This window comes from Bos grunniens, chromosome 5 (genome assembly GCF_055505025.1).
Source record: "Bos grunniens cultivar Pamir isolate PY7600 chromosome 5, Bosgru_T2T1.0, whole genome shotgun sequence".
In the NCBI taxonomy this organism is placed as follows: domain Eukaryota; kingdom Metazoa; phylum Chordata; class Mammalia; order Artiodactyla; family Bovidae; genus Bos; species Bos grunniens.
Window position 1 is genome coordinate 101,829,630 of NC_141169.1, and position 12,446 is coordinate 101,842,075.

Consider the following 12,446-nt stretch of genomic DNA (forward strand, 5'->3'; position numbering starts at 1 on the left):
GAGAGTTACATTTGTTTTCATTTCTAGAGAAAAATACATTTGCCTCTAAACTATTTGATGAAGCAGCAGGATTAACCTTCCAATAAGACAAATAGATGAGTAAACAAAGTACGAAGGTGGTAGGGTAAATTGTTCTAATAAAAGCCATTCCCTGAGCATGTGGCCTTGTTCTACTTGATACATAAGGCAGCTCTGAGAAATTGATGATAAAACTCAGGCTTACATTAAGCCCTCTTGTTGTCTCTCCACAGCTCCAGGTCTAGCAAGTTCACAAAGACTACCAGGCCCCATACATGGAATGGCCACTCCTCTAGCAGGTATAGATGCAAGGGGAGTTTATCCATTGAGTGCGAGAGAAGACTCTTCAGCCATGAAAGTGAAAGAAACAATCCGGAAGTATTTCCCTGAGACCTGGATCTGGGAGTTGATACCACTCGAGTAAGTTGTGTGCTGCTTGGAACTGAGAATTTGAATCCTCCTCTACGATTCTGGTGTAATCGTAGGGCTCCCAGTCCTTTCTGTTCTGCCCCACTCTTTTCTGATAGATGTGTAGATTCATAGTTCATTTATCTCATAGCTAAACAATGCAATTTTGTTTTTCTAATTTGGTCCTGAGATACTTAAAACAATAGAAAGCCACCCTTGACCCTAAAAAGAAAAAAAAAAAATCAGAAACCTCTCTAGGAGCACCAAACTTTATATCGAGTTTAGCATTTATCACACTGGGTTTCTAAAGTGTCATGCTCTAGAGTCAGCTGTGGTCCATGCTTTTAAGAAAAGGAATTCATTTACTCTCGTCTTCTTTTTTCCCCTCTCTAGTATGTGGGGCAAACATGAGTTGGCAATCAAGGTCCCTGACACCATCACGGAGTGGAAGGCCAGTGCCCTCTGCTTGTCTGGAGCAGCAGGGCTTGGACTCTCACCCACCATCTCTCTCACAGCCTTCCAGCCCTTCTTCCTGGAACTCACTCTTCCCTATTCTGTGGTTCGAGGAGAAGCCTTCACACTCAAAGCCACTGTGTTCAACTATCTGTCCCATTGCATTCGGGTAAGGGCACTTGTCTGGATGTAAGTGAAGCTAGGAGGAAGGAACACACCATGCATTTCCTAAATCTCTCCCAGGTCATCTCCTAGTAAATCATAATTGAATACGATGTGGCCTAATTTTGGACTAGAATAGGTGCTAAGAACAAAGCTCCCCAACAGGTCCAAGGTGGTAAGGTTACAACCATCCAGGCTTCCCTAGTGGCTCAGATAGTAAAGAATCTGTCTGCAGTGTGGGAGACCTGGATTCAATCCCTGGGTTGGGACGATCCCCTGGAGAAGGTAATGTCAACCCACTCCAGTATTCTCGCCTGGAGAATCTCCAAGGACAGAGGAGCCTGGTGGGCTACAGTCCAGGCAGTCACAAAGAGTCAGACACGACTGAGTGAATAAGACTTTCACTTTCAAGTGCTAAGAACAAAGCTCCCCAACAGATCCAAGGTGGTAAGGTTATAGTCATCCAGGACTGTATTTTGTTTGTGTATTCCTGAATTCAGATATTACTCCCACCTGATTATTTTTTCACTCTAACAAAAGAAAAATATTTCTTCCTTGTGTTGGCACAAGCCTAAATCCTGAGTATTTATCCTGATTCCCATCAGTTTTTCAATGTCCTTATGGCAAACATCTAAACTACAAAATACTGACAGGATTTACCTTGTCTGAACAGCTTCTCAAAGCCTCTCATTAGTATGCATTGTCCCTTTAAGCGTCTTTCCCTCCCCCCTCCCTGACACCCCATTACTGACCTTTTCCCTGTGTTCTTTGTCCAACTTGTGGGTGGGAATGGGGGACAGGTGAGCATACAGCTGGAGGCCTCTTCTGCCTTCTTGGCCATCCCAGTAGAGAAGAATGAAGAATCTCAGTGTGTCTGTGGAAACAAGCAGAGAACCATGTCCTGGGCTGTGACCCCAAAGTCACTGGGTGAGTGATAATGGTGTTCACAAATCCTACTTCTTTTGTTGTAATGATTGCTTTCCACTCCCACTCAGATGCATGCTTTTCTCTCCTCTTTTGACAATGATCAATGGAAGGAAAACAATTATATATATTGGAGAGGCTTAAAAAGAAGAAACCATTCAATATAGGATCACTGTTTAACTCCTTAAGAATTTTATTCCCCAGGAGAGGTGAATTTCACAGCTACTGCAGAAGCCTTGCGGTCTCAGGAACTATGTGGCAATAAGGTGCCTCACTTCCCAGAAATTGGACAGAAGGACACCGTTATCAAGCCTTTACTAGTTGAGGTATGAAGGTCTAATCTCTCTGAGTCTCAGAAGCTTTATTATGGAAATCGCATTATCTAACATGTATGTGGCAGTGACATTTCATTCCCATGAATATGAATATGTCCACAACTCAAGCTTTCACTAACATTTTCTCTTCTAAAGTGATTGCTTCTTCTCGGATACATTATAACTTCTCTTTTTTTTAAATTCATTTTTTAATTGAAGAATAATTGCTTTACAATGTTGTATTAGCTTCTACTGTACAACAGTGTGAATCAGCTATATGTATACATGTATCCCCTCCTTCTGAATCCTCCCTTCCACTCACCTCCCAAATCCCATCCCTCTAAGTCATTACAGAGCACTGAGCTGAGCTCCCTATGCTATACAGCAGCTTCTCACTAGCTATCTATTTCACACACAGTAATATATATATATACATATATGTCAATACTACTCTCTCAATTCGCCCCACCCTCTCCTTCCTCCCTGTATCCACAAGTTTGTTCTCTATTCCTTCCCTGTAAATAGGGTCATCAGTACCTTTTTTCTAGATTCCATATGTATACAGATAACTTTTCTTCTTAATTTTCTTCTTTCAATACAAAGCCTGAAGGAATAGAAAGAGAAGAAACTTTCAACACACTTCTCTGTGCATCAGGTAAGTGTCAGAAATAGATAAAATTTTTATGTTAAGCCACTTGCCAAAGTATATGATGTGAAATGCCCTTGGAGGCACGTTTTCTCTGGTGGAAAAAAAAAAAAACGAAAGACGTATATTATCCCATGTGCAAATCAAAGAACATTTGATGGAGAACAATCTTTTCCTGATGAGGGCATCGAAAAGTTAAAGAGATTCACCTAAAAATTCTTGGCCAATAATGAGGACTAAAGCTGATGACTATCGGACAGGATTCTTTCCAATACACCTTGCTTCCCAAACTTCTTCCTACACAATTTTCCAAATATTGAAATATCTTTGCGGCACTGGTATTCTTGGTTATTCAGTTAATAGTTTAAGTGTATTCGTGTTTTTGTTTAAACAAATTATTTGAAGAATTTTAGGTCACTAACATATAGAGAAAAACAATCTTTAATGAACCCTTAAAATTACCATCTAAATTTTCATCCATTCATTTAGAAAATGACTATTAAAATGTTCAACTCTGCCCTATCTAAAATCATCTTGAGAACAATGCTTAGTGTACAGATGGCCTCTCTTCTCTATTTAAGTATCCCCTGATAATCTCAGCTAGTCACAGAACTTTAATAACTTTGTACCAGAGACGACAAAATGTATATATCTTTGGTCCATACCTCTTTCCTGAACTGATACTCATGTATTCAACTGTTCACTTATCATCTCCACTTACAGGCTTGGAGGTCTAAGAGGTCTCTCAAAACTAGCTTCCTCAAAACTGAACCCCTGCAGGACTCGCTGCTTCTCCTACAGTTTTCTTCATCTCAGATGCTGCTGCTGTGATGGAAATCCTATTCTTCTGCTTGCTGGAGATAAAAATTTTGGAGTTGTCCTTTAATTATATTCTTTCTCTTTTACTCCACACCCATTCAATTCCAAATCTAGTTGTTTCTACCTTTAAATATTATTCAGAATTTTCCCACTTCTCATCATGTCCACTCCTGCTCTAGACCTTTCTCTCTTGGATCATCTCAGCCACCTCCTAACTGGTCTCCTGGTCATCTTCCCTTGTTCTTCTATAGCAAGAGAATCATTGCAAAGCATATTTCACATATTTCACATTGCAAAACATATTTCCCTCCTCTGTTCAGAATCTTCCAAGAGTCTCCCATGTCCCTCAAAGTTAGAGCATGTCTCCAACCTCACCTACAAAGCCTTTCTACCCTTGTGACTTCATACCTTCTTACCCTGTCCTCCACTCACCCTGCTCTTCCTAGTCTAATCACACTGGTCTCCTAATCTGATCTTGGAACACATCCAGCATGCTATCATCTTTGGTGTCTTTTCATGTTTTGTTCCTTCTTCCAGCAAGTCTCTTCCCTTCATATCAGATCAGATCAGATCAGTCGCTCAGTCGTGTTCGACTCTTTGCGACCCCATGAATTGCAGCATGCCAGGCCTTCCTGTCCATCACCAACTCCCGGAGTTCACTCAGACTCACGTCCATCAAGTCAGTGATGCCATCCAGCCATCTCTTCCTCTGTCGTCCCCTTCTCCTCCTGCCCCCAATCCCTCCCAGCATCATACTCTTTTCCAATGAGTCAACTCTTCGCATGAGGTGGCCAAAGTACTGGAGTTTCAGCTTTAGCATCATTCCTTCCAAAGAAACCCCAGGGCTGATCTCCTTCAGAATGGACTGGTTGGATCTCCTTGCAGTCCAAGGGACTCTCAAGAGTCTTCTCCAACACCACAGTTCAAAAGCATCAATTCTTTGGAGCTCAGCCTTCTTCACAGTCCAACTCTCACATCCATACATGACCACAGGAAAAACCATAGCCTTGACTAGACGAACCTTTGTTGGCAAAGTAATGTCTCTGCTTTTCAATATGCTATCTAGGTTGGTCCTAACTTTCCTTCCAAGGAGTAAGCGTCTTTTAATTTCATGGCTGCAGTCACCATCTGCAGTGATTTTGGAGCCCAGAAAAATAAAGTCTGACACTGTTTCCACTGTTTCCCCATCTATTTCCCATGAAGTGATGGGACCAGATGCCATGATCTTCATTTTCTGAATGTTGAGCTTTAAGCCAACTTTTTCACTTTCCACTTTCACTTTCATCAGGAGGCTTTTTAGTTCCTCTTCACTTTCTGCCATAAGGGTGGTGTCATCTGCATATCTGAGGTTATTGATATTTCTCCCAGCAATCTTGATTCCAGTTTGTGTTTCTTCCAGTCCAGCATTTCTCATGATGTACTCTGCATTTAAGTTAAATAAGCAGGGTGACAATATACAGCCTTGATGTACTCCTTTTCCTATTCGGAACCAGTCTGTTGTTCCATGTCCAGTTCTAACTGTTGCTTTTTACTCCCTGATTTACTTAGTCTTCATCACTTATGATTTTTTAAAACTATTTATATATTTATTTATTTTGGCTATTCAGTTCAGTTCAGTCACTCAGTCATGTCTGACTCTTTGTGACCCCATGGACTGCAGCCTACCAGGCTTCCCTGTCCATCACCAACTCCCAGAGTTTGCTCAAACTCATGTCCATTGAGTCGGTGATGCCATCCAACCATCTCATCCTCTGTCATCCCCTTCTCCTCCTGCCTTCAATCGTTCCTAGCATCAGGGTCTTTTTGAACAAGTCAGTTCTTTGCATCAGTTGGCCAAAGTATTGCAGTTTCAGCTTCGGCATCACTCCTTACAATGAATATTCAGGACTGATTTCCTTTAGCATGGACTGGTTGGATCTCCTTGCAGTCCAAGGGACTCTCAAGGCTTTTCTCCAACACCAAAGTTCAAAACCATCAATTCTTCAGCACTCAGCTTTCTTTATGGTCCAACTCTCACATCCATACATGACTACTGAAAAAACTATAGCTTTGACTAGACAGACCTTTACTGGCAAAGTAATGTCTCTGCTTTTTAATATGCTGCCTAGGTTGGTCTTAGTTTTTCTTCCAAAGAGCAAGCGCCTTTTAATTTCAGGGCTGCGGCCACCATCTGCAGTGATTTTGGAGCCCAAAAATATAAAGTGTCTCACTGTCTCCATTGTTTGCCCATCTATTTGCCATGAAGTGATGGGACCAGATGCCATGATCTTTGTTTTTTGAATGTTGAGTTTTAAGCCAGCTTTTTCACTCTCCCTTTTCACTTTCATCAAGAGGCTCTTTGATTCTTCATTTTCTGCCATAAGGTTGGTGTCATCTGCGTATCTGAGGTTATTGATAGTTCTCCCGGCAATATTGATTCCAAGTAGTGTTTCATCCAGCCCAGCATTTTGCATGATGTACTCTGCATATAAGCAGGGTGACAATTTTCAGCCTTGACATACTCCTTTCCCAATTTGGAACCAGTCTGTTCTTCCATGTCCAGTTCAAACTGTTGCTTCTTGACCTGCATAGATATTTCTCAAGAGGCAGGTAAGGTGGTCTGGTATTCCCACCTCTTTCAGAATTTTCCACAGTTTGTTGTGATCCCACAGTCAAAGATTGTGGCATAATTAATAAAGCAGAAGTAGATGTTTTTCTGGTATTCTCTTGCTTTTTCAATGATAGAATAGATGTTGACAATTTGACCTCCGGTTCCTCTCCCTTTTCTAAATCCAGCTTGAAGATGTGAAGCTCATGGTTCATGTTGAAGCCTGGCTTGGAGAATTTGGAGCATTACTTTGCTAGTGTGTGAGATGAGTGCAATTGTGCGGTAGTTTGAACATTCATTGGCACTGCTTTTCTTTGGGATTGGAGTGAAAACTGGCCTTTTCCAGTCCTGTGGCCACTACTGAGTTTTCTAAATTTTCTAGCATATTCAGTGCAGCACTTTCACAGCATCATCTTTTACAATCTGAAATAGCTCAACTGGAATCGCATTACCTCTACTAGCTTTGTTCACAGTGATGCTTCCTAAGGCCCACTTGACTTCACATTCCAGGATGTCTGGCTCTAGGTCAGTGATCACACCATTGCAGTTGGGTCATGAAGATCTTTTTTGTATAGTTCTTCTGTGTATTCTTGCCATCTCTTCTTAATATCTTCTGCTTCTGTTAGGTCCATACCATTTCTGTCTTTTATTGTGCCCATCTTTCCATGAAATGTTCCCTTGTAATTTTCTTGAAGAGATCTTTAATCTTTCCCGTTCTGTTGTTTTCCTCTATTTCTTTGCATTGATCACTGAGGAAGGCTTTCTTATCTCTCCTTGCTATTCTTTGGAACTCTGTATTCAAATGGGTATAGCTTTCATTTTCTCCTTTGTCTTTTGCTTCTTTTCTCAGCTATTTGTAAGGCCTCCTCAGACAGCCATCTTGCCTTTTTGCATTTCTTTTTCTTAGGGATGGTCTTGCTCCCTGTCTCCTGTACAATGTCACAAACCTCTGTCCATAGTTCTTCAGGCACTCTGTCTATCAGATCTAATCCCTGGAATTTATTTGTCAGTTCCACTGTATAATTGTAAGGAATTATATCATACCTGAATGGTCTAGTGGCTTTCCCTACTTTCTTCAATTTAAGTCTGAATTTTGCAATAAAGAGTTCATGATCTGAACCACAGTCAGCTCCTGGTCTTATTTTGCTGACTATATAGAGCTTCTTCATCTTTGGCTGCAAATAATATAATCAATCTGATTTCGGCATTGACCATCTGGTGATGTCCATGTGTAGAGTCTTCTCTTGTGTTGTTGGAAGAGGGTGTTTTTTATGACCAGTGCAATTTCTTGGCAAAACTTAGCCTTTGTCCTGCTTCATTTTGTACTCCAAGGCCAAATTTGCCTGTTACTCCAGGTATCTCTTGACTTCCTACTTTTGTATTCTAGTCCCCTATGATGAAAAAGACATCTTTATTGAGTGTTAGTAGGTAGGTCTTCAGAGAACCATTCAACTTCAGCTTCCTCAGCATTACTGGTTGGGGCATAGACTTGGATTACTGTAATACTGAATGGCTTCCCTTGGAAATGAACAGAGATCATTCTGTTATTTTTGAGATTGCACCCAAGTACTGCATTTTGGACTCTTGTTGACTATGAAGGCTACTCCATTTCTTCTAAGGGATTCTTGCCCACAGTAGTAGATACAATGGTCATCTGAATTAAATTTGCCCATTCCAGTCCATTTTAACTCATTGATTCCTAAAATGTCAATGTTGACTCTTGTCATCTCCTGTTTGACCATTTCTAATTTACCTTAATTCACAGACCTAACATTCCCTGTTCCTTTCTGATTTTGGCTATACCAGGTCTTAATTGGGGCATGTGGATCTAGTTCCCTGACCAGGGATTGAACCCAGGCCCCCTGATTTGAGAGCATGGAGTCTTAGCCACTGAACCACCAGGGAAGTACCTGATTTTTTAATCAATGAGTATTTAGATGGCAACTTTATCCCCACACCCTACACTTCCTAGTTTACCTTGCCTCCCTAGCTCACTCATATAAACACTCTGCTTTATTTTTTGTATAGAACTTATCAGTATCTAGCATACTAAAAATTTGTTATTTTATTACTCCCATCAAAATGAACTTATTATGATGTCAGGAAATGTCTTCCAAAAATTGCTATATCACTGCACTTAATACAGAATCTGGTACATAGCACACACTTAATACATATTTATGGAGTAAATATGATTTTTTTACAACCACTAGCTATAGTGTAAGTTAAGATAAACAATAAAAAGAAGGAAATAAGTATAACAAGGTATATGCTTATACAGAGATCTATAGAGATTTAGCACAAATATATATGATTAATATGAACTTCACTGTGAGATGAATTGTGGCTGTAGCAGAAACTTGGATTGCATCAAAAAAATTAAATAATAACTAATAAAAACGTGATGTTGGATCTTGATCATAGAGACGGGAAAAAATGCAAACAGAGCTAGAACATTTCTCTCATTTTTCCCTCCCTTATGTGTATTTGTCTTGTTTCATTAGAAACTGGAGGATCTGAAAAGTTGTCATTAAAACTTCCTTCAAATGTGGTTGAAGGTTCTGCCAGGGCGACATATTCAGTTTTGGGTGAGTCTCCCATCCCAAAAGAAGCATCTGTCCATCCCTTTAACTCTAGTACATGGGGTCTCATCATCACTTCCTAATGAAGTCCCTGTGTCTAGGCATTGGACTGAGAGAAAGCACGAAGAACCACACTGTGTATTAGTGGGAAAGAGGGGCTGAATCGATGCTGTGCTACATCTTAAACCTTGATATACTCTAAAGAGTAAGGAGAGTCATCTCTTTGTGCTCTCACCTTCAAGATATTGGCTAGATAATGATGCTTTCTACTAGAGATGAAACTAATCCTTTTTTACCAGATGTGTGACTCATCAGAAAGGTATATCCTGCCATTTTGGTCTTTTACTATTTTTCCCATCTTTGAACATCTACTTTATTGTTCCCACATTTCTCTTTCTATTCTTGTTTTTCTTCACCTCTTATGCTTTCTGATCCTCCCCTTTATACATGATTTGGCTTCTCACTTAGCTAGTCATTTATTTTCCTACCCTAACATCAATCAACTGAGTTCCTCTAAATTTTTTTTCTGTATTTCATTCCTCAGGTGATATACTAGGCTCTGCAATGCAAAATCTTCAGAATCTTCTCCGGATGCCCTATGGTTGTGGAGAACAGAATATGGTCCTTTTCACCCCTAACATCTACGTTCTGAACTATCTAAATGAGACAGGACAGCTCACTGAGAAGATCAAGTCCAAAGCCATCAGCTACCTCATCAGTGGTGAGAGATTACCCCCAAAGGAAAAACATTAGTTGATTTCCTAAATATCTCCTCCATTGAACTCAAATCTACGTCCCTTCAATTAAGATTTAGTAATTACCTTTGCTGTGACATCCAACAAGATGTTTCACAATACAACCACAGAATTAAATGGCATCATCAAATCTTGGAGACTTTGTAGTAAAATAGTAGCTTCCCTGTGATTTCTCAATGAGTTTTAAGGAAAAGCCTGATTCCTTCTCCAGTGTCTCTGTTATTTCCTAAATCTATGCAAACATTCTTCTTCTTCAGGTTACCAAAGACAGTTGAACTATAAGCACAGTGATGGTTCTTACAGCACGTTTGGGGATCGTGATGGTAGAAGTCAGGGAAACACTTGGTAAGATAATTATTTCCATATGTTCTCTGTAGATCCAAGATGTTTCAGATAACTGGAAATAGCTCTTATCTGATACCTGGACTTACTGTGTAGAAATTTGTTATCCTTTTAAAACCCACATGCACATCATTGCTAGCAGAAGTTCTCACCATTTTATGTATGAAATGTTCTGATAGTACAGTTCTGATAGTACAGTTGTTGTTTAGTCGCTAAGTCATGTCTGACTCTTTTGGGACCCCATGGACTGTAGCCCACCTGGCTTCTCTGTCCATGGGATTTCCCAGGCAAGAATACTGGAGTGGGTTGCCATTTCCTTCTCCAGGGGATCTTCCAGACCCAAGGACAGAACCTGTGTCTCCTGCATTGCAGGCAGATAGTACAATAGATAATAGTAAAATTAGGGTCCCCTCAAGCAGAAATATAAGGCATAAGGTGTCACAATGTGAAATGAGAGAGGAAGAAGTTTCTATATTGTGCATTCAAGAAGGAGAGGAGGCGAAGAACAGAAAGACACTGTGATGTAGTAAAATCATTCAGAAAATGGCAATTTGGGTGAAGGCTTGGAGTCTCCAAAAAACATTTTATGAGAAAAAAAGTATCAACTCTGGAGAAACCAATAAAGTTGAGAGATTTTTAAATAGATTCAGAAGTTTGTTGGACAAATAAGAGTATATTCAGTATTCAAGGGCCATCTCGCCACCAATTTTCTCCATGGAACTGTGAAGCTATCTGGAGGCAGTGACACACAGTGAGCTTTCAAAAGGAGATGATCCGCAGGTCTCCTTCTCTTCTTTGCTGAACAGGCTTACTGCATTTGTGCTCAAGTCTTTTTCTCAAGCCCAGTCACACATCTTTGTGGAGGACTCGCACATCACAGACTCCCTTACCTGGCTCTCACGGAAGCAGAAGGAAAATGGTTGTTTCCAGCGCTCTGGATCATTGCTAAACAATGCTATTAAGGTGATGCCTTTAAATTTGTTCTGGTCCCTGAGAAGAGTGAAATGTATGAGTTGTGATGCTCCTATGGATTCCTCAAGTCCTGGTGATATAACTTTGAGAAGGACAGCAGAAGCAAAAGCTTTTGAAACCTAACGATAAATTAGGTGTTTCTTATGGTTAAAAAAATAGCATGTCCAAAAAACTCCACTATGTCACTAAAAATGAGGGAAAGTGATTTGGGATAGATTTCAGAATTTGGGGGTGAAGGAGGAAGCAGAGGAAACAATAATATTGCCCTAGAAAAGATACATTCTGGTGAAGATTAACCAAGGGGGAAATTAGAGTTAGCTGACTCTGGGTGATGGCTACTGGAGTGTTTGAGTGTCTCTGCCTCTGATCCTACAGGGTGGGGTCGATGATGAGGTAACGCTCTCTGCCTATATCACCATCGCTCTACTGGAGATGCCGCTGCTTGTCACCGTATGTACCGCCACTCCCAACCTGTACTTGCCTCTAATGTAAGGATGAAACTCATGGAGCTATGAATCTCTGAGGAAAATGAGTTGTTATTTTCACATTATTTAATATTAGTATATTTCACTGGCGCATAAAGGACGATAGATCCCTTGGGAAGCTGCAAAGAAAATTACCCTCTGGTCAGGACTGTGGTGTTGTGCAAGCACATTGGGGTGTTATATCTGTGGCTAGCCAGGGGACAGTTCATTAGCCTGGTTCAGCTAGCCTAAGGTCTTCCTTCATTTTCAGTAAGTCAGAAACAGAAAAACAAATTTCATATATTAATGCATATATGTGGAATCTAGAAAAGTGGTACAGATGAATCTCTTTGCAAGGCAGAAACAGGATTGATGTGGAAAATGAGAACATATGGATACCAAAGGGGAAAGATGGAGGTGGGATGAAGTGGGAGATGTGGATTGACATATACACACTACTATGTATAAAATAGATAACTAATGGGAACCTGCTGTATAGCACAGGGAACTCTACTCAGTGCTCTGTGGTGATCTAAATGGGAAGGAAATCCAAAAGGGAGAGGATATATGTATACGGAGAGCTGGTTCACTTAGCTGTACAGCAGAAACTAACACGTTGTAAAGCAGCTATACCCTCCCTGCCCACCCCCCCAATTAAATAAATAAGTAAATGGCTGAAACAAGGGAAAACAGAAGCAGGGTCTTTATCTTCTTTATAGCACTCAATTGTCCGCAATGCTCTCTTCTGCCTGGAAAGGGCCTGGCAATCTGCCTCAGAGGCCCAAGGAAGTTTTGTCTATACCAAGGCATTATTGGCCTATGCCTTCGCACTAGCAGGAGACCAAGCCAAACGAAACAAACTGCTTGAGTCACTACACAAAGAGGCTGTAAAAGAAGGTAAGAATTGACTTCCAAAAATCACCAATGATCAAAGGGAGAGACCCTATTTTATTTACATCTATTTTGGGCTTCCCTGGTAGCTCAGCTGGTAAAGAATCCA

The 12,446-nt window shown here is 40.6% G+C and overlaps 1 protein-coding gene across 2 annotated transcripts in view; it reads left to right on the plus strand.

The window, feature by feature from the left end:
• The window catches only part of LOC147372776 (pregnancy zone protein-like), a 59,576-nt gene that overhangs the window by 39,544 nt on the left and 7,586 nt on the right, over window positions 1–12,446 (plus strand). For both annotated transcript variants that reach the window (XM_086402034.1, XM_086402033.1), the window contains exons 19-29: window positions 252–438; window positions 820–1,048; window positions 1,842–1,968; window positions 2,170–2,291; window positions 2,883–2,934; window positions 8,836–8,919; window positions 9,458–9,634; window positions 9,926–10,013; window positions 10,817–10,973; window positions 11,358–11,432; window positions 12,166–12,343. In XM_086402034.1, coding sequence (XP_086258160.1) covers window positions 252–438; window positions 820–1,048; window positions 1,842–1,968; window positions 2,170–2,291; window positions 2,883–2,934; window positions 8,836–8,919; window positions 9,458–9,634; window positions 9,926–10,013; window positions 10,817–10,973; window positions 11,358–11,432; window positions 12,166–12,343 — 1,476 coding nt within the window. The remainder of the gene's footprint in view (window positions 1–251; window positions 439–819; window positions 1,049–1,841; window positions 1,969–2,169; window positions 2,292–2,882; window positions 2,935–8,835; window positions 8,920–9,457; window positions 9,635–9,925; window positions 10,014–10,816; window positions 10,974–11,357; window positions 11,433–12,165; window positions 12,344–12,446) is intronic.